This window comes from Wolffia australiana, chromosome 1, assembly GCF_029677425.1.
Source record: "Wolffia australiana isolate 7733 chromosome 1, ASM2967742v1".
Lineage (NCBI taxonomy): Eukaryota > Viridiplantae > Streptophyta > Magnoliopsida > Alismatales > Araceae > Wolffia > Wolffia australiana.
In genome coordinates this window covers 13,293,681-13,315,812 of record NC_135835.1, presented here as the reverse complement: position 1 = coordinate 13,315,812, position 22,132 = coordinate 13,293,681, and the positions used below count along the sequence as shown (strand labels likewise).

General features: G+C 45.4%; 4 protein-coding genes across 4 annotated transcripts; 2 read left to right on the top strand and 2 right to left on the bottom strand.

Moving 5' to 3' along the window:
• Positions 1-615: 615 nt before the first annotated feature.
• LOC144707502 (putative inactive receptor kinase At5g58300) lies at positions 616-3,419 on the top strand. Its single transcript, XM_078580642.1, has 3 exons — positions 616-1,074; positions 1,319-2,681; positions 2,755-3,419. The coding sequence occupies exons 2-3, from the start codon at positions 1,379-1,381 to the stop codon at positions 3,333-3,335; spliced, it is 1,884 nt and encodes a 627-aa protein (XP_078436768.1). The 5' UTR covers positions 616-1,074; positions 1,319-1,378; the 3' UTR covers positions 3,336-3,419.
• A 269-nt stretch (positions 3,420-3,688) lies between these two features.
• Positions 3,689-5,081, top strand: LOC144707529 (pathogenesis-related genes transcriptional activator PTI6-like). Its single transcript, XM_078580675.1, has one exon. It carries the CDS (start codon positions 3,804-3,806, stop codon positions 4,617-4,619), a length of 816 nt encoding a protein of 271 aa, XP_078436801.1. The 5' UTR covers positions 3,689-3,803; the 3' UTR covers positions 4,620-5,081.
• Positions 5,082-5,410: 329 nt separating this feature from the next.
• FER (Malectin/receptor-like protein kinase family protein) lies at positions 5,411-8,637 on the bottom strand. Its single transcript, XM_078580629.1, has 2 exons — positions 8,477-8,637; positions 5,411-8,309 (listed from the first exon to the last, which is right to left on the bottom strand). The coding sequence occupies exon 2, from the start codon at positions 8,234-8,236 to the stop codon at positions 5,618-5,620; it is 2,619 nt and encodes an 872-aa protein (XP_078436755.1). The 5' UTR covers positions 8,237-8,309; positions 8,477-8,637; the 3' UTR covers positions 5,411-5,617.
• An 8,738-nt stretch (positions 8,638-17,375) lies between these two features.
• On the bottom strand, positions 17,376-18,434 carry LOC144701299 (putative CCR4-associated factor 1 homolog 7). Its single transcript, XM_078573114.1, has one exon. The coding sequence runs from the start codon at positions 18,432-18,434 to the stop codon at positions 17,490-17,492; it is 945 nt and encodes a 314-aa protein (XP_078429240.1). The 3' UTR covers positions 17,376-17,489.
• Between the last annotated feature and the right edge of the window lie 3,698 nt (positions 18,435-22,132).

Sequence of the window (22,132 nt, the reverse complement as noted above, 5' to 3'; positions counted from 1 at the left end):
GAACAACTCCTCACTGATCCTCATTCATTAGACAGAGACAGATACTGAGAGATGCATAGAGATGGATAAACAGGCAGATTGACAAGGAACACAGACAGAGAGACAATATACCAGTCAAACAGGCAGACAGAGACAGACAAACGGGTACAAAGATGGATGATAGAAACAGTAGATTGGTAGATTGACCTGTGATAGTTACTTGTTAGATAACTAAATCGTTACTCCAAGAAGGAAAGAAAGAAAGAAAGAAAGAAAGAAGAAAAAGAGAAAAGGAGATGGCGTCTTCCAAGAATTCCTCCGCCGAAAGATCTAAAAGTCGTCACCAACCAGGCACCAGAGCATGTGGGGAGGAGTTAATGTCGCCGAGCTCCGCAGAGAGCAAGGACTGTTCTCTCGCAGACCCATTTGCCAAGACGACCAGTCATTCATTCAATACCCACCATCGTCGATCCACCCATCAGTTCTAAACCACAAGTAGCGAGCTTCTTGAACGAACTGAGCTCTTCGTTTTAGCTATAATATTCAGGATCGAGCCTTCCTTCTGCCCTAATCTCTAAGTCAACTCGCGCAGACAGGGTGGGAGACAGCTGGGCCGCCGACTAAAGCCAGTAGAGCGATGGAGAAACTGTTATGATTGAGGATATTATTGTCATTTATTAAGAGAGAGAAAGGGGCACGCCGTTGATATGGCTTCTCCAGGCATGTTGGAGTGTGTGCCGGTCCAATGGCGCTGTAGCCTCTCTCACTCGGCGACCTTCTTTCTCCGCGGTGCTGCCAGCGAAGAACTGGAGATCGAGCTTGCTCTGGAGGAGGAAGAGATTGGAGTTCTTGATCGGGTTCGGAGTCGCTTTGATGATCCCCGATTTGGGGGAATCTGGGTTGGTGCTCGGGGTAAATGACCCCAAGAACAGATCTTAGAAGTTCCCCAGAGCCGAAATCTCTGATTGGAATCGTGGGTCTCTGTTGCTGTGATGTTTTTTAGTCCGTGTCTCCAGTTTCAGAGCGTCGGGGAAGCGAGATCTGCCCCTGGCAAGGAGGCAGCTGATTTTGATTAGGGCTGCGCGCTCGTTTTCAGTAAGCCGATTTCACTCTTCTTTCGCTCATTCTCGCCCTGGTGAATGCTGCATTCTGCGCTGTCTTGTAGCGAGGAACCGGCCTGCTAATTTCTAATTCTGGGTTGCGTTGAGATGAAGTTGTTTGTTCTCTTTGATTTTGGTTTTTCTTCGAGTCTGTTTCCTTTGATTTCTTTCTCTCGGCGAGGACGAGTTTCCTGCAGTCGAATTCTGCTCATTCTGATCATGATTCTTCGTTCACGCAGGGCTTAGGAGGGACTCCCCCTTTTTTCCCTCTGCAAACAAACTTCTGATCAGCCTGCGCCATGGATTCTGCCTCTTCAAAGCTCAAATTCTCTCCGGGTTTCTGCATCTTGTTCTTCCTGTGCCTCTTCACTTCCACCATTGCCGATCTCAACTCGGATCAACAGGCATTGCTGTCCTTCACTGCTGCGGTGCCGCACATACAGAGCAGAGTCAACTGGAACGCAAACTCCGCCATCTGCTCGTCCTGGGCAGGAGTCTCCTGCTCCGCCGACGGCAGCCGCGTCGTCGCCGTGCGTCTCCCCGGCGTTGGCCTCGTCGGGTCCATTCCAGACAACACCCTCGGCAAGCTAGACGCCCTTCAAATCCTCAGCCTCCGCTCCAACCTCCTCTCCGGCAAGCTCCCCTCTGATATCCTATCTCTTCCTTCTCTCCGCTTCCTCTACCTTCAAGACAACAACTTCTCCGGCGATCTCGCCGCCCAATTCCCACCCGAACTCGTCGTGCTTGATCTCTCCTTCAATTCCTTCACCGGTCAGATCCCCGCTTCATTGAAGAATCTCGCCAATCTGACCGCTCTGAGCCTCGCGAACAACTCGCTCTCCGGCCCCATCCCCGACCTCCGTCTCCCCAATCTCGGGCGCTTGAATCTGGGCAACAACAATCTCACCGGCTCCGTCCCCTTCTCTCTTCAGAGATTCTCCAACGCTTCATTCGCCGGGAACCCCTTCTTGTGCGGTGCCCCTTTGGCGGAGTGCACAGCCACCCTTCCTTCTCCTGCGCCTTCGCAGGCGGCCACGCCCCTTCGCCATCCGCCATTGCAGGAAGTCGAGGAGAAGAAGAAGAAGAAGAAGCTCGGCACCGGGGTCATCATCGCCATCGCCGCCGGCGGGCTAGCGGCGCTCCTCCTGCTCGCGGCGGGCATCGTTCTGTGCCTTCTGAAGAGGAAGAAATCGGACCCGATCTCCGGCGAAGCGGCGAAAGGGAAGGCGAGCGAGAAACCCGGCAAGGAAGAGCTCAGCAGCGGCGCGCAGGACGCGGAGAAGAACAAGCTGGTGTTCTTCGACAGCAGCGCGTACCACTTCGACTTGGAGGATCTTCTCCGAGCCTCGGCCGAGGTCCTCGGCAAAGGCAGCTACGGAACGGCGTACAAGGCCGTGCTGGAGGAGGGGATGATGGTCGTGGTGAAGAGGCTCAAGGAGATGATCGCGGGGAAGAAGGAGTTCGAGCAGCAGATGGAGCTCATCGGACGGCTGGAGGCGCACCCCAACGTCGCCCCTCTCCGCTCCTACTACTACTCCAAGGACGAGAAGCTCCTCGTCTACGACTACTTCCCCGCCGGGAGCTTCTCTTCTCTTCTGCACGGTGAGTCCACCACGGAGCGGCTTCTTTTTTTCCTTGTTTCTTTCCTTCTGAGGAGGAATGCTCGGCGGTGCAGGGAACCGGAGCTCGGGGGAGAGCCGGAGTCCGTTGGATTGGGATTCGAGGGTGCGGATCGCGCTGGGAGCTGCGCGCGGGATCGAGCACATCCACGCGCAGGGCGGGGGGAAGCTGTTCCACGGCAACGTGAAGGCCTCGAACGTGCTGCTCTCGGACGAGCTGGAGGCCTGCGTGGCGGACCTGGGGCTGGCGCCGCTGATGAGCTTCTCCGCCGCGCGCGGCCTCGCCGGGTACCGCGCGCCGGAGGCGACGGAGACGAGGAAGTTCACGCAGAAGTCGGACGTGTACAGCTTCGGCGTGGTGCTGCTGGAGATGCTGACGGGGAAGTCGCCGGCGAGCGAGGAGACGGCGGACCTGGCCCGGTGGGTGCAGTCGGTGGTGCGGGAGGAGTGGACCGCCGAGGTGTTCGACGTCGAGCTCATGCGCCACGACCACATCGAGGAGGAGATGGTGCAGATGCTGCAGATCGCCATGGCCTGCGTGGCCCGCGTGCCGGACCAGCGCCCCAAGATGGCCGAGGTCGTCCGCCTCATCGAAGACCTCGCCCGTTCCAAGACCGCCAACCCGCCTCCCCCTTGACCCTTCTCCCCCTCATAAATTCCCATTTCCGTAAACTCGACTTTCTTTTGATTCTCCGATTCGAGAAGAACGGGGTTGACCGTGCGGTCTGTTCTTGGGGCGCAAGCAAAGGGCTCATCAATGAAGTCAAATGAACCACGGTCACGCGGGCGAGGGTCGCGGCGTGGGAGCCGCCGGGAGCTCCACGTCTCGCTCTGCCGCCGCGCGGTGCGGCGGCGGGCCTGGCGGCATGCTCGCCGTCACGCGGGAGCGCGGGCTCGACTTTATTAGACTCCTCCGGACCCTTCTCCAAAGTCGCGGCGATTAATCAACCGGGTATTCATTCATTCATTCATTCATTCATTCATTCTGCTCCGGGGGACGAGGGGCAGTCTAGTCAATCCCCACCCCCGCCCGATCGCCAAGGCTCTGGCGGCACCGCCGACAGCGACGGGTCACGGCCCCGTATATCCCCAGCGAGGGCAACAAATGACGGTTCAGCCCCCCGAGTACGATCACAGTCAGGTGCCCGTTGCCCCCCTTCGTTCAGTCAGTCCTTGTACGAGGGGCAGTTCTGTCATTGAATACTCGCGGAGGGGGGAAAGGACATGTTATAAGGACTTCTCGCTCCCTCCTGTTTGCTCAAACCCCTCCGCCATGGCCCCGGAGCTGGTGTACTCTCAGCAAGCTCCACCGTTCAGGCGGCGGGTCATCCGGGTGTTCTTCACGGACGAGGACGCGACGGACTCGTCGTCGGACGACGACGAGTCCCCCGGCCGGCGGCGCCGGCGGGTGGCGAAGAGATACGTGACGGAGATCGGCGTGGCGCCGGTCAACGGCAAGCGCCCCCGGAGACCGCCGGCGGGGCCGCGGGTCGGCGCTATGCAACGGCGGAGGAGCTTCCGAGGGGTGCGGCGGCGGCCGTGGGGGCGGTGGGCGGCGGAGATCCGAGACCCGGTCCGGCGGAAGCGGCTCTGGCTCGGGACCTTCGACACGGCGGAGGAGGCCGCCTCGGTCTACGACGACGCCGCCCTCCGGCTACAGGGCGCCAACGCGGTGACCAACTTCCCGGCGGCGCCGCCCGTCCCCGACGGCGGCGCCGCCCCGTCCTACTCCTCGCCCATCTCCGTTCTCCGGTTCGCGTCTCCGTTCGACTGTGTCGAGTTCAGCGACCTCGGCGCGGTGGGGCTGGCGGCGGAGTGCTCGCCGTGCCTCCTGGCCGACCTTCAACTCCCCCGGCGCTACTGCTGGGAAGAGGACGAGTTCGACACCGCCGACTTCTCTCTCGAGTCCCCCCCTCTGTAAAACCCGGTCTCGCTTCTTCCCCGACTCTCCGCGTTGACCGCGCTTCCAACGTAGCAGCACGCACCACTGTTCGCAGTAGTCGGCCACAGCAACAGACCACGCAGAGAGAGAGATAGAGCCGAGGTCGACACTCTAAAGGTCCATCTGGCCCGGCCCTCTTCGGTGGGCCGGAACGTGCTCCCGTACGGAGCCACGCGGGGGGCTGCGTGACCGTCCGATCTGCTTCGGCGCGATCGGACGGCCTCTTTTGTTTCCCGCGCAGTCAACGAAATGGGCCCGAGGATGGGCCCATTTACGGACTTTCCACTTCTTTAAATTGTCGACGAGATATGTATAGTGTGTGCCTTCTTGGAAGAGGACGGTTGAACGAGCGCACAACTTTAGAAGGTCGGTGGTGTTGACGATTTGTAAGGGTAATTGAATTTAAAATTCGACCACGTTTACGGACGGATTCTGTGTTTACTTCTTAATCTCTGTTCTTCGAGAGAAACTTCCTTCGGTCTTTTTCGCGTGGGCGTCAAGAGAAGATTGAATCGCTCTTTTCTAATCGGTTGTAATTCTTTGACTTGTTCCACTTGGACAGGACGGGATTCTCATTGCTACAAACGAAATTTCCGGGTTGATGTTATTGGTTTGAAAACACAGGGTTCGACAGGTGTCAATCAAGTCGGAAAACATTATTGCTTTTGGGATAGTGTTTCTCTGAGATCTGGACAAGAATCCTTGCGTGGAATTTGAAGAAGAATACCTGATAATTTGAAGGATTATTCTCATGGCGACTTGGCTAGATATTTTCTTCTAATTAAGGGCGTTAAACAAATACGCATCACCAAAAGCACAAGAAGGAATTCTCTTTCATTATTACAACAGGGGTGGTTGCGAGAAGGCGGGAAGCTCCCAACGGTTAAACTCTTCAGCGCATTGTTCAGCAGGAAGGGGAAGTCCCAACGGTTGAATTCTTCAGCGTTGTGACCAAAGGGGGGAAGGAGGATGCCTCCTCACCGACCCTTGGGGTCCATGATCTGGGAGAAGACGGCGCTGGGGGTGAGCCCTTCGGAGGAGTCGGTGGCAATGCTGTGGCCGCCCATGCTGAAAGTCGAGCCTGAGGCAGCGCCAGTGCTGCCCGAGTCGGTGGACGGGTCGGCACCACCGCAGACGCCGACTCCGCTGACAAGGCTCCCGCCTTCCTCGGCGCTCTCCTGGAGTTGCAGAGCATACTCCAAGTTCCACAGCACGTCGCCCATGGAGGGGCGATCCACGCTGTTGTCGGACACGCACTTGTCTGCCGTCTCCGCAAACTTCTTGAAGCACTGTGGCGCAATCTTCCCCCGCAACGAGGGGTCGACAATGTGTTCCAGCACACCCTTGCTCTGGCAGTGCCGTGCCCAGTCTGCCAGGCTCACCTCCTCCTTGGCCAGCTGTGGGTTCAGCGCCGGCCGCGCGCACAAGACCTCAAACAGCACCACCCCGAACGAGTAAACATCCGACTTCTCCGTCAACTGCTGCCGCCGGAAGTACTCTGGGTCCAGGTAGCCGAAGCTGCCCTTCACCACCGTGCTAACATGGGTTCGGTCCAGGGCCGGGCCGGTCTTGGACAGCCCAAAGTCGGAGACTTTGGCCACCCACTTGTCGTCCAACAGGATGTTGGTGGTCTTCACGTCTCGGTGGATGATGGTGTGCTTAGCGCCGGTGTGGAGGTAGTGCAGCCCGCGGGCCGCACCGATGCAAATCTCCAGCCGCTTCTTCCACGACAAAGGCGGGTTCTGGGTCTTGTACAGGTGCTCCCTCAGCGTGCCCCGGGCCATGTAGTCGTACACCAGGATCATCTCCCCACGCTCGTCGCAGTAGCCAATGAGGGAGACCAGATGGCGGTGGCGGAGCTTGGAGAGCAGCTCGATCTCAGTCTGAAACTCGTGTGCGCCCTGCTCCGACGTCGGATTGGCCCGCTTGATGGCCACCTCTGTGGCGCCGCCATCGATCCCTCCTTTGTAGACCTTGCCGAAGCCGCCGACGCCGAGGATGAGGCCCTCGTCGAACCCGTTTGTGGCGGCCTCAATCTCAGCCAGGGAGAAGTGGCGGCACAGGTTGCTGGGCAGTGACGACGCGTAGCTCCTCGTCGTGGTCTTCGCCGACGAGCCAGAGCTGGAATTGCCATAGAGGGACAGCGGCAACCATCCAGATGGCCCGTCGCTGCCGCCAGTCTCCTTTCTTTTCACGCCCTTCATCCTCCGCCCGCGCAAAGCCAGCACCACCAGAGCGAGGAGCAACCCAGCGGCGGCAGCGCCGCACACCGCCCCGGCGAGGACCGGGACTCTGCTCTTCTTCTTCCCACTTGCAGCTCCAGCAGAACTGATATCCGCACCGGGCTGCAGCACGGGTACTGGGTTAGGCCCGGCGAGGTTGCCTTGGGCGGAGCTGAGCTTGAAGATCTCCAGCCCGTTGAGAATGGCGTCGTAGTACTCGGGCTTGGAGGCCACGTCGGGGTGGAGCTGCACCCAGAGATCCGGCTGCTCCATCTCGTCGCCCACGACCACCACAAAGTCCTGGTACACGGCGGTGCCGATGCCTCCGGCGAGCGCGATCACGTCCAGCCCCGCCATCGCCGTTTGATTGTTGAGATACACAGAGAACACCCTCTGATTGATCTTCGTCATGGGGTACTGGATCTCGCAGAGGTGCAGCCTGACGAGGTAGAGGAATCCCGGGTCAACGGGGAAGACCCAGGAGAGGTTGAAGTTGAGGTTGATGCTCGAATTGGCCCCCATGGAGCGAGCTGTCCCGTAGACCTCTGCCGGCGCCGAGTAGCTCTGCACGACCCCGTAGCCGATGGTGACGTTGGGGTCCTTGGTGTAGGACACGCCGAGCGCCGCCCCGAAGATGAACGGCGAGTCATCTCGCCAGGTCCGATGCAGCTGCAAGTCCTGGACCGGGTCGATGTTGTTGCCGCCGACGTTGAGCCGGAACATGGTCTGCAGGGCCGCGCTCTGGTCGACGGAGAAGGGCGTCGGCCGGCCCACGAGCACGGCGGCGCCGAAGAGGTCCGGCGAGGAGAGGACTTCGATCCCGTTGATGAAGGCGTAGGCGCCGGGGACTCCCGGGGAAGGGGCCAGGGTCAGGTTCAGGGAGCTGGTCCTCACGCTGACAGAGTATTCAAGCACGAGGGAGTCGAAATTGAGAGCTTGGACGGTCTGAGAAGCGCTGAAGTTGCTCAGCAGGGTGACTCCGCCGGGGGAGACGGTGAGGGAGAAGCGGGAGTCGGCGGCGGAGTGGGAGGAATAGTTGGCGGGGTTGAAGTAGAGGCGGACGAACTTGCGGCCGGGGGAGACGGGGAAGATGTAGGTGAAGGGGGAGGTGAAGACGCGGGCGGTGACGAAGGGGACTTGGAGGACGGAGCCTTGGAACGCGGCGGAGGAGACGAGGGTCTTCTCCGGCGAAGGGGCGAACTTCGAGCCGACGTCTCCGGTCCAGACGCGGCCGTCCATGTCGGTCGCCTGGCCGGAGCCGCCGCAGTCAAGGAGGATGTAGTCGCTGGGGGTGAAGGGCGAGGTCAAGGCCGTGGCCTGAACGGCGAGCAGGGAGACGAGGAACGCGACGAGGAGAACGGGATAAGAAGCCATGGCCCCGGCGAGATCCGAACTGGTCGATCCAGACAGAGTTCAGCTAACAGATCGACATTTCACGGGACCTAATCTGAAAAACACAAACAAGAATGAGCCAAGAAACGTCGGATTCCGCGATCTAGGGTTTCGGCATGGAATCCTAGAGCAAAACGCGACGCAAAGCTGGGAAGGTTCAATCATGGGGCAAATCGACCGAAAACTCTACAAGAGATGAACTTGGAACTGAGAAACGGATACCTTGGCTTGAACGGCGCTAATCTGCCTGATCCAGCGCCGAATTTCATCGATCTCGACGATGCAGAGAGAGTTCACGCCATTAGAGAGCGAGAGAAGAGGGGGAGATAGAGCTGCTTTGATGCTGCCTAGCTGGACTACAGCTTTGACAGCAGACAGTATACGGCTAGGCGATTTTGGGGCGGATGGGCTGTGGGCCTATTTTTACAAACTCGGTTTCGTGGAACGCACGGCCCAGGAAAGTAAGTGTCTCCGGTAGGAAGACGTCTGATCTCGCCTAAGATGCTTTATTTGTGTCAAATAATGCCAATGGAACTATGCTAGACACCATCCAATGTGGCACATTATTGGTCGCCCATTATAAGAAGTTGAATGATCGATCTGATCATCTGTCAATCTTATCCAAGTTATATACGGGATTAGCCTAGCAGATCAATTCAGTTTGATTGAATTGAATTGTGATACATTTGTTCAATCTCCAGAAAAAGTTCCCAATGCCTGCAATGATTTCTGGCCCTTATACAACCCGCCCAATCAGAGTATGTTGTGTACATGAGAAAACTAAAAATTAGAAATGAATTTGACTTATTAAATGTCCCTTTTTTGCTCCTTTAAATCCTGTGATGCCACATGTGCAGCCGCCTTAAAGAAATGTTGGCAGCCAATGTTACTGCTCATCTTCTGGGAAAAAAACAGCATTCCATTTTTTAAAAAATATTATTATTGAGTATGTGTTTTATTTATTAGGTGTAGCCAATGGTTGGACCACAAAAATCATTGCCCAAAAAATCCAATTTAATCAAATCCATCCCATTTTACACCAAAAAATTTAGATAAATCCAGAGTATATATTTGTATTTATAAAATTATCTTCTTTGTGAATGTAAAGTCACAAAATCCCATAAATATACAATAAAACTGGATAAATCAAACTATCATTATTAGGGCACAATAAATCTGAAAATGTCTTTAATGAAATTATTTAAAAAATATATTTTAACATACAGTAAAATCACAAATTCATTGTCAACAATTATTTTTTTTAATTTTAATATATATTTATGACTATTTCAATGAAAATACGTCCATAACTACATCCATCCTTATTCCATGGATAAAACATTTATAGACATTATTACAGTTATCTATCCATACCTATCATCCTTCTCATCACTTCATATTTTTGTTATTTGTCCCCCATAAAATTTATATTTTTATTTTCAGTATAAATATCATATATGCAAGTTCTCAGGGTGTAAATGACTTACAATATGTTTACAGTGGTACTTTTTGTGTCAAGATTTTTCACATTTTCTGATTTTTTACATCACATTCATACATAAAATATTTTTAAGTTTTAATATAGTTTTGGAATTTAAAATAGTTTTTTGGAATGTCTTCACAAAATGTAGTTTTTTAAAAAATTAATCTATCTCCACCACATATCGCAATCCAATTCATTTGAATTTCATCCAATCTCATTCTCCACATTCATCCATACTCATGGATCTATAAGTAAACCTTATATCCATGTAAAAATCATTGAGTGATAGATGTTATTCAATGATCCATCAAGGTGTCTTTATCTTGAAGGAGTAAATACCTTTACCATGGCAGAAGATAAGGATCTAAAGTGTATTTTTGCATCCACATCTCCATCCTCTTCCAGAGACCTATTTATTTTAGGGCATCCTTTGCTCCAAATCAAAAATCCATTTCAAACACATCATCCAAGTCCTATATATTCCATCACAGAATTAGACATCATTCCATCAGAAATTAATCGACAAATTCATCCAGTCTATTGCTATATATCCAGTTACTCGTCCATTCATCATTTCTACACAGATTCACATACATCAAATACCATACATCTCTATATCCACACCTCTTTATCCTTTCACATTGCATACACTTATTCATATTCTCAATAATTATTAATCACGATAGTTTCATACCAGCATTTCACATTTATCTACCTCTTTCCATATAATATATCATTTTTCATATGCTCATCACTATTTAAGATATATTTATTTTTTAATCTATCTTTCCCATGGAGAATATCCTTATGTATCCTATCCACTAGTACTTTTAGAGTGAAGGTTTTATTTAAATATTTTATTTAATGCACTCAGTGTTATCACTAAATAACCACCCTAAATTTGATTAATAGGAGAATTCAAGGAGAGGAGGACAAGGAGGTATGCTGAAAGCAATACTCTTTTAGTTGTTCATAATCACAAATAACATGCTGAGTCTAACGAATCTCACATATTTGACATGTTTTTCCTTTAAATGATCATATCTACATATTTTCAAGCATAAATAATTTATGATACTATTCTAATGGTATCTGATTTTTCAATATTTTGGAACTTTTCAGGATTTTCTTACAGATATTTAGTAAATAAATTAAATTTATAATTCAGAATATATTTTCAGATTTATTTCAATATTTTATGGCATTAAATACATTTTATTCGATTCAATTCTTCTCTTCCAATTAATGTATATTGTGTGGTCGTCAAGCCCATCACACTACCATATTTTAGTTAATTTCATTGAATGAAATACTTTTATTCATTATCATTAATGTGTGATGTTTATAATGCAGTCAATGATATACGTGCAATGACATGGTGAATTATGATGAGATCATAATACAATGATCACTAGTCTTTTAACATACATAATATTCATTTTCGATGGATAGTCAAGATGGATGTCCAACTATTTGGATAGAATAAACTATCTGATCCTCCTTATATAATTAGTATGGTTGATCCTGTAAATTTAATGTGTAGATAGTAAGGTTAGATGGTTGATGTTCTTTAGAGAGATAGTTCATCGAATTGATCCGTATGGATCCTTGAATGATATTATACCTAATGAGGTTTATTTATGTCAAGGTTGTATAAGAGATGCATTGACTTGAGACTCCAAAGACATATTTCAAATGGACAATAATGAGATTCAAATAAGTCATAGCTCACATATAGTAAGAAGCCCAAAGAGATGATTGAGTGGTCAAGACGAGATCATCCAGCATTGGTATATGAGGAGATTGACTCAAGGAGATTGAGTGATCAAGATGATTGAGTGGCCAAGTCATTGGTATATGATGTGGCTAATTCCCTGGCCAGGGTACTGAGGATTTTGGATAAGGGATTTTCCAATGATCCATGTTACACATCAGTACTAATTGAATGATGGATTAGGATTTGATGATCAACCATACCCTAAGTCATTCGAGAGTTTCACGTGGATGAAGGATTATACATATACGGTAACCGATGACAGTAAAGGTTCCATGAGAGGGTTCGAACACTACTCGGTATCTTCTATAGTACAAGGTGTAGCTTGGCACCCATGGGCTAGAAACTTAACCTATCGATTAGGTTAAATCTATCCTTAGTTAAACAATATATATGTCCATGTAGTTAATTAATAAGGTTGGCTATTGATTATTATTGGGCCACTAAATTGCTCAACTCGAATGATATATGGGCCTAGAGGGTTACGCCCATAAGATCATAGGGGCATTGGTTACTTAAAATATTTTTGTGAAAACTATTAAGTAAAATATAAATAGGGGAGGGACACCCATTTTAGGCACCCATGCTAGCCAGACCCCCCCACCTTTCATCCTTCTTAGCTTTCTCCACTCATCCAACAATAGAGTCTCCATGGTGAGAAGATCTACAAAAAATTGAAGAAGAGTTGGAGAAGTAAAGATCCAGTAGCAACTTGATCATGTGGATACTTCAAAAGGCTAGGTGGAACAAGTTCCCCACAAGGTACATATGATGTACTATGTTTTAGAGATTGATTTGGAATTAATCAATGTTTTTGTTGCATAGAAAAGTGCTTTCTATCATTCAACTGAGGCACCAGAACCCAACACCAATTTCATTTATGCAGATTGCGGCCAATCACTTGCTGCGAAGAATTATTAGCAGTTTCCAATCTTTGGTTGCAGCCAATGATCAGTTGTGCTTGTCCAAGTACCAATTTAGTACAAACTTTGATGAAAATTCACTGAAAATCATAAAATGGCCAATTTAGTTTCAAATTTACACAAAGTGACATCAATACATGTCTACTTAATACAAATCATTAATTTAATTTATAATAAATGCACCAAAATCATTAAACACGGGTAAAAAATGTATTAAAACTATAATGTGGTGAAGGGAAAAGTGCATTTAATTCCAAAAAAATCGATTTTAGTTTAATCCATTTTCAGGTACAAGTGATGAAATAGGATTGGATGCAAACTTTGAACACATGTTTTCACACCAAACATTGACATTTTTTGGGTGATTTGAGGATATGTGCCAGCTGATGATTTACATACATAATATTATGCCAATGATTGGAACCTGATGAATAATGAATGTCATTTTAATTCATTAATATCTAATTTGTGCATAGTAAATTAACTGGGTTAAGCAATTAAGATTTATTAAGCTTTGGGAGTCATTAATTTGTGCATTGTAAGCTTTGGGAGTCATTAACAGGCATAAGGTTTATTTGATCAATGAAGATATACTTAAGTGATAGGTGTTTTAAATGAAAAATTAAGTATAAAAGAATATCAATACTCAGATGAAAAAAGTCCCTTGCTACTTTAATGAGATTTTTCACAGATCGATTGACACTCTGTTTTGAGTATAATACAAAGAGATTTGTGGTAGCAAGGATCACATGTGATAAATAGAATCAGAGTGGAATGATTAACGTGATTGCATTGACATATGAAGATTAAGCTTTATTGTATTTAAATATAATGCCAAAATATGTGTTTGATGATTGTTTCAAGTGGATGTCAATTCAACCCTGAGTCAATGAGTTTACATTTTTAGACATTTATTGATAGAAATATTTATGGATACAAAACAAGTTACTTCATAGGGTTCAAACTATGGAACTGACACATGCTTTCGATGACTATCTTGGTGTATGTAAAGATATGTGATATTTGACCATCTAGTCAATGGGTCAAATCATGGAGCTATGCCTCAAGATATTATGACAGGTAGATATCAAGGTTATGTATAGCTGGTCAAGTATACCCAAGCAACATTTAGCCAATGAAACATAATGGCCAACCCAGACTTTTCCATCTACCTCAGATATTTATATATTAATTAATAGATTATTAATAGGAGCTCAAATAAAGATGAATACACTTAAATATTTTTATATTTTAAATTTTATTTTTTCAGATATCTAAAATAAAATTTAAGAATTTTTTATGTTAATTTATGGAAATCTAATGTTTGGTTTTACATTTTGTGGCTAATGAAGTAAATACCAAAGTTGTAATTATGCCCACCAAAAATTAAGGCAGCTATTGAGTCTTATTTTTTACTCTCATAATTTTTGGAGTGGTAGATGGATCATCCTTCCACCTCCCAATCTTTGTCCACAAGAGAGTTGATCAACAGATGCAAGGATGAACAGAAAAAAACTTAACTTCTTGACATCCACGATCAATTCCCTTGTACTCCTTTTATAATTGGATACAAGGGAGTTACATGTAACGGTAGTCTATAAAAAATGAAATAAAAATAAAATAGATGCCAAGATAGGCAAATATCAAATAAAATAGATGGTTAGCTGACAATATTAAATGCATTTGACTGTTGGGTTTTTAAAAATTACATACTTTTCCCTTTTACTTTCGAATCCCATTTAGGCAGATCTAGCCATAATGTCAATTGTCTCTTTTCCCCCTCTATCTCTAGGTGAAAATTCACACCACAAAGAGCAAACATCAGATCTCGCCTTCTACAAAATATACAAGCTTTTTGCAGAACAAGTTTAACATCATTCCATATTTATTGGATTGACAATCGTATTCTTTGGTTCAGGCTACAAGAGGTTACAAGGAGAATAAGTTGGTGACACATAATTTATGTAATTAATGAGCTTGGTATGAAGACCATCATGTCATAAGTGATAAGATTGATATGAATCCATAGGGTCCAATATTTTTACCATTTTATGCAGGATTGAATAAATAAGTAGCAATAACTGCTTAAAATTTAAAAAATATTCTTAAACATCATATCAATTCTTATGATCTAGAAGTGTTCAATTTGAATCATAATTGAAGAAATTATGGGGGAATAAAGTAGTACATTAAATGATCGAACGTACACATTGAATAAAGTAGAACATATGTGTCATCCTAGGAGAATGAAGAGGATGAGGGTCTATATGTACATGGGGACTTATGACACATATTCTCTATGAATGACTAATACTCATTCATTTGTATCTTCTAGAGCACGAAGTGTAGCATGTCAGCCCATCGGTTTGAAATTCAAACCTATCTATTGTGTTAAATCGGTCCATAATTAATCTATATGAAAATATAATAAATCAATTTGGAAGGCAGATAAAACTTATTGGGACATTGGATTTGCCAACAAGATTGATATACGTGCCAAGAGGTTCACACACAAATAGTCTTTTGGACATCGGAAGATATACATAAAGTTTGGGGTTTTACAAAAAATACTCATTTAGTATAAATAGGGGAAGGCTCTGAACGAAACCTCCCATGGCAGAATTGTCCAGGATCCTTATTGTTATTTCTTCTCCCCCTGTCTCCTCTCCATTCCCAGTGAGATTGAAACAGTGCGATGACGATGATGGAGTGCGAACGGGGCGTGTCAAGGGATCGTGCAGATACATCTAGATGCTGCACATTTGAGTGGCTCAACACTTATCAGTTGAGGATACAATAAATCACTGGTCAAACAATTTTTAGATGCCATTTTGATTTCGCTATCTATCTTCCGCTGTAGGAGCCTTTGTTTTTTCATACAGATCAAGGCCAAAGCCATATTAAAAAAATAACTGAGTCTACCCTATATAGGTAAGTCACACTTTCCATAGTAAAGTAGATTATAGTGAATTAAATATAAATAATATAATTCACTCCCCATTTTAGGTCTTATCTTATCCACTTAAAACTAACAATATAATTTCACTAACCGACCCAAATTATCCTCGGGACATGGGTACATGGCCAATAATTATCTGGCCATATCACCTCATAAACACAAGATTACAAGAGATCTTAGACATCTAAATCTGATGTCTGCATTGGAAATATGAAATATAGACACTCAATGAGTATAAAATTATGTGCATTGAGAGAAAACCTATTGAAAGAGGGAATTTCTGTCGGTCATATTTAACAGAAAATTTAAGCTACCACTTCAAGGTACTTATCAGGACTCGTTGATTTTTTGTGAATGCTCTTACGGAAAAGGAAATCAAACGGGAGTCTTCCTAAATAAAAGTAAAAAAACAAAGAAAATGAGAATTCTCACTATAACATAGAAGGCTTTAAGTATATTTTTCACACTTCAAGGTACTTATCAGGACTCCTTGATTTTTTGTGAATGCTCTTACGGAAAAGGAAATCAAACGGGAGTCTTCCTAAATAAAAGTAAAAAAACAAAGAAAATGAGAATTCTCACTGTAACATAGAAGGCTTTAAGTATATTTTTTAGATACTACGAGAATTCTCACTTAAATATACAAGGTTTAGGTACAATCGTACCATGATAAACTACGGCCCTCGATAACCGTTGTCCATAAATGAATCTATCGTGAAGAAAGAAAACAACGACAACCACCCACTAATCTCTCCTGATATTGCCAATGGAGAAAAATATACAAATATTTGCACCGTTGAACGACACATTTAACAATGCTATTCCGATCCTTTGAGAATCTCCATGATGAAAAATTCAGGAAAATGATCCTGCAAGTTTGTACGGTTGGGAAAATACTTTGTCAGATTGAATAGATTCCCAAACTTCATTGCACCTCAGCACTGCAATACGTTCCTGCTGAGGGACGTATCGTGAAGGAAGAGGAAGGAGAAGGCCTTTGCAGGATGGACGACGCAGAGGACGAGGACGAAGGAGTTGCTCAGGACTGCTCCCCTGAACCAGACTTGAATCTTGACTTTGGAACAGATGCACATGTGGCATCGAAAAATCAAAAAATACCTATGTGAGAGTGATCTCCAAACTCAACGGAAAATATGGCAAAAAAAACGTAAACAATTTACCAATTTACTGCGGTCGGCCAGGCGAGACTAGAAAGACCTGTAGCTCGCAAGCCCATCCAATAAAGTTTACACAGATCCATGGTAGTCCCCTTCAATCGCCAGGGCATCGGCAGAGAGAGAAGAGAGACACTAATCCACTCTCTAATTCTCTATAATAAAAGGTTAAAAAGGTTACTGTTAAAAGTTTGTACAAGGAGGGGGGATACGAGAGATTGAGGAGTAAGACAGAGAGAGAGAGAGGATATATGTTTTCTTTGGTAGTTTCGAAAGGGAGGAGTATGGGAAGAGGTAAAACCGCATGCTTGTTTCGAACAGAACTTAGACTAGGTTTTTCAGCCCTTTCACTCCACGTGGAAAGAAAAGAAATAAAGAGTTTGGAACGAATTGGTTGTTTTTCAAGAACTAGGACAGCGCCTCAGGCCCGAATTCGCACTTTCAACTTGCATGGTGCAAAAGTCAGAAGAAACAAACCCATTTCTCTTGCTTCTTATTTCAATAAACTACAACTGCTTAATGGCATTGCAATTCGCCGATTCTTCTTCAAAGTCTTACGTAAAACTACAACTAAACAACAACAGTCGATTAACGGGTCACTGTGTCCATCATTTTCATTGAATTGACAATAGCGAAACAGCGGTGGGAACAGGCCGCGACAAGAAAGAGGAAAGGATTTAGAATCGACAGATGGTTCCCGAGATTAAAGTGTCTGTTTAAATGATTGTACAGATTGAAATGTTAGCGCTGAGAGATCGTAGTCAACTGGAGATGGCGCAGGTGAAGATTTCAGTAAGATAATTCACTTCAGAACTAAATCTCAACCGCACCATCATCGGAAGAAGAAATGTTTCCTTGCGTAGATCATAGCCGACACAAAACTGGCTATGAGATCAAAGCGAGGAGGCGGTTGACTTGGGATCAAAGCAAGGAGGCCGCGGTGAATACCACGCAACCATCCTTGAGGGAAGAGGCGCGCGCCCAGCGCTGTTGATGTGGCGAGGAGATCGCACCACCGGCGCTGCACTCTGAACGCAACCATCCTCGAGGGACGGCGATTGTCTCGTCTTCGATCCCGTAGAGCATCCCTTCGACTCTCTTTTCAAGCCCGCAGAGCTGCGCCGCCATCTTCGCGTACACCGTCCCGGCGAGCAGGCTGTCTACGCCCGCCTGGTGCCCCGCCCTGCCGAACAAGATCACGCCGAGAGACTGAGAAAGCCGCGCCAGGCCGAGGTGGGACACTTGGAAAACCCTGCCCAGGCACTTCACGTCCACGACCCTGCCGAGGCAGTGGCCCGCCAGACAGGCGAACCCTCGGAGCGACTGCGGAAGCGGCGCGCGGGTCAGCAGCTTGAGCAGGTACGCGACGTCGTAGAGGCCGTGGAACGTCACCCACAGAGGTTTGGGCCCCCGCGTCCACTGCTTGCTCCCTCGCAGAAGCCCCGACAAGACCGCGGAGTCGACGCCTTCCGCTCTCGTCCTCGCAAATTCTACCCCGCTCTGCTTCAGCAGCTCTATCGACGCATCCCATCGCAGATCCGACGGGGAGGAGAGATCGAAATCGCTGAAGTTGATCTCCCAAGAGCGACGCCGGCCGTGCGCGTCGAAGAAGGAGAGCCCGAGCTGGATGATCTTCATGCTGTTCACGTTGAGCTGGACGTCTTCGTATCGCTCGCGAGAGCCGGCCGAGGCTGAGGTGTGGTGGACGAAGCCTGGGAACTCGGTGTCCATGGCAACGAAGCGGGACTCCCCCAGAGCCTGCATGATGAGAGGGAATTCTTGGTGCAGGTTACTCGCCCAGACACTTCGCACTTCCGCCGCTGACACTGCCGTGAATGCGGCCACCATCTCTCTGACTTTCTCCATCTCTCAAAGCGCGGTCTGTCTTTTTCCTTGATACCATGCCTCCCTCGCAAGCCCTTCACTTATAGTGGGCAACGAAGGAGACCGTCTGTTTCGGAGTTCCGAGGTAGGGGGGGAATGTCAGACGCGGTCATTCCGCAACCGAGACGACGGGATTTCCTTATCTTCTCGATCCAGATTCTACAACTTGTTCGCGCCCGAATGTAATTTCACAAGTTTTGCGCTCGAATGGAATTCATCCTTCAATCAGCGGTCGACAGAGAGGTAGAATCGCCAATGGACCGCAAGAAAAGCACAGTACCTGCAACGGCTTACAATCTACTTCTACGGTTCCAAATAGTTCGTTGTAAAAAAACACAGTTCTCTTAAAAACTGGTACCACCCCTTCTATAGTACGGCTTCGAACACGGAAGGTTATTTATAATCTTGAGAAGATCGCTGCAAGAAGATAATTATATCAATAACAAACATTTAAAACTATTATTTGTCAAGTTTAAATGGGTGATTTGCTAAAACGCATCGATTGCCTTTATCACCCTGTGTTTCAAATGAATGAGAACCTCCCTCTACATGATTCATATTTCTTCCCATTGGTCTCCCAACAATAATGACGAGTATTGTGCTAGCCATTACATCAGCTAGTTTCGCTTTGATTTCTCGAGATTTTCTCGTATCGCTTGACCTGCGAAATTTCAGGCTCATTGAAGGACAAAAGTGCACAAATAACTTGTCGTCGTGCGAACTTCGATGACTGCTGGAGTTTAAAAAATCTTTAATCTTTAATTTTCATTGAGATTATTGTAATTAGCTAAATAAAGAAGAAGAGGAAAATCACAGAAGTGATAATAGTTCCTTAAATTCAAAACAACCCCCCCCTCCCCCCTCTCTCCCCCCCCCCACCACAAAAAAAAAAGAAATTTGGGAACTAAATTTCAGAGTAATCTTATTGCGATGGCTTGGGGATCGATGAAAGCCGTATGGGTAAAATAATTAACATTAAATCATAATACAAGTGACTAAGGGAGAAAATATAAGTAAAAACTTTGTCATTCTAAGAGAGAGAGCCAATTTTCAAACTGAACTGTTAATTGTTATAGCTAAGATTTAAGAAAAAAATAATTGGAAACATGTTGGACAAAAAGTTGGAAATTTTCTAAAAAAATAATTTATGCTTAATGTGAATGAAAAATGTGAAAATGAATTTAACGCAGAAAGGAAGAGAAACTTTGAAGCACCTTTTAATTGAGTTCTGACATTATGTTCATGATAAATATTGGTTGATATTTTAAAAGTAAATTTAAATAGAGAAAGATATACAGAGGAAATCCGTGAAGAAGAAAGCAACAACAGTCGTTGGCCATAGGCAGATTTTAAGTGGATGATTATTAAATGCGATAGAAAAGATGTATGAAAATGAGACAGAAGGTTATGAAGAGGAGAAAAGAGAGAAACTCTAATCACGTGTTATGCTAAAATAACAGTACTATATTTGGCATGCAAGCCAATCACATTTTTCATGTTTCTTTCAGTAATTATTAATACAATATATTTATAAATATTAAAGTGTGATGAGATCGTCTAACAGTGATGATTATATATCTTAAAAAACTTATCATGTGCCTCCTAGACTTACAGTTGAGAAGAACATCAAAATATCTTAGATATACTCATACTATTCGGTCCCTCTTGGTTGTATTTTGACTGTGACGTACGGGTTCCCAATCACATGGTTCCAATCGTCTTAGTCCCGCTGAGACAAGAAGTCCTCCAAGGTTGTTTTATGGTAAAAATGGATCACCCTCCCTCAGCATAAATTTAGAAAACTCAAGCAGCGAGATGTGATGAATAATTTGGAAGTCAATGGAGATACCAGAAACGGTGTTTTCTAATCATTCCAAAAAACATAAATACTAATTGGGATAGCCGTTGTTGTTTGAAAATTTGCCATACCCCTAGTTATTATAGAAATGTTGCGAAGATGAGGGACTATATCTGTACGGTGCAGATAATATAAAATCCCCATGAAAGATTTGATGGACTCCTTTGTACCATCTATAGCACTTTGTTAAGTTTGGGAGCTCGCATGTTGATGACTTGACCTATCAAATTGATTAAATAATCATAGGGTTAATTAAGATATATGTTTTATACAGTAACTTAATTTGGTTATTCATTTAAAATGTCAGGATTGTGGGTCTCATGCATAAGGTTTATTCGATGTTGGAAGATATACTTTAAAAGAATATGGGTTTAAGAAAAAAGAGTTTGAGTATAAAAATAGAGGAAGGCCCCAAAAAAATATGTCATGCAAAACTTTTGTTGGACTACCTTCATTCCCCTCTTCTGTATGGATGATCTCCCCTCCTGGTGCCACAATAATGGGGAGAAGGTCTTCCTGGAGCAATGGTGATGATTATCTATTAGAAGATGTGGGGCCATAACATGCTGAGGACTGCAGGGATATGTCTAATGGTTGGGCATTTGTGTTGTTTCTGACGACTCATTTGAGAAACCAGAAAGATATCAGATTTTAATAGGTTCAAGGTGATCCAATCAGCGTTTCATTTTATTATAATGGTTTGCCACTGTAATGCTTTATTTCTTCTGCCTCTTGAGTCCTCTATGGATCATCAACCACAGCGTGAAAACCCAAAGCAAATCAATGGAAAACATTCACTAGATGAATTCGACATGCAGAGCATCCATTTGCCACTCACCTTCATCTCTAATGTAACACTCTCGAGGAGAATTTAAGGATATGGCACGTAAAGGATCATAGTGAAGTATCATCTCCAGGGAGTGTGAGTTCCTAATCAATCCAAATGTGGAAGATCCTCGACAATGTTGTAGGGGGAACCAACACCTCCACCAACCCCAAGCAGATGACGTCTTATGGAAAGCTAGTATTATAATATAAAGGAAGAGTCCCCCACTTTCTGGCTGAGAGTAATGCCATTGTCTTTATGCCCACAAAAACTGAGGACAAAATGCGTAACAAGTAGGTAAAATAATAAGGGATAGAAAAATATTTTAAACTACAAAAATTTGATTCACCAAAAAACCTATAAAAAGTGCCATATAGAGATCTTTAAAGGATCCATTATCACCATCCTGATAAGAAATTAAACCCCAGAATCTGACATCTAGGTCATGTACATCTAAAAAGAAACAAAATAAGATCCAGCCTTGGCAAAACATATCAAAAGGAAAGAGTTCATTTTTATATGAAAAACCTCAAAAACAAATGTGACATAGAGATATTTAAAGAATCCATTATCATCACCCCAATAAAATTTCAAATAAAAGACTTGGTGCTGAACTATCGATAGAAAAAGTAAAGACACAAGAGTTCATTCTATCAAATATGAAATATGTGGCATGATGGTTTCAAGGTCCTTCTTAATCTTAATCTATGTTTGAAAGTTTAATTGTAAAGTGTTAAAAGTTATCATTCAAGTAATATTTCTCAGAGATGTCTAGGGAAGCATTTGGCAAGTTATGTGATGCGATAAGTAGAGTTTAAAACTATCCTTGCCCAGTATGAGGAATACCTTGGCTTTGTTATGTTGGGTTCTGGCGCCACTGTTGAATGGTAGAAAAATGATTTTTCAATGCGACAAAAAGTGGTTATCAATAAAGGATCAATCTATAAAATAATTACATCATACTTGCCTTGTAGGGAACTTGTTCCGCCCTTGACA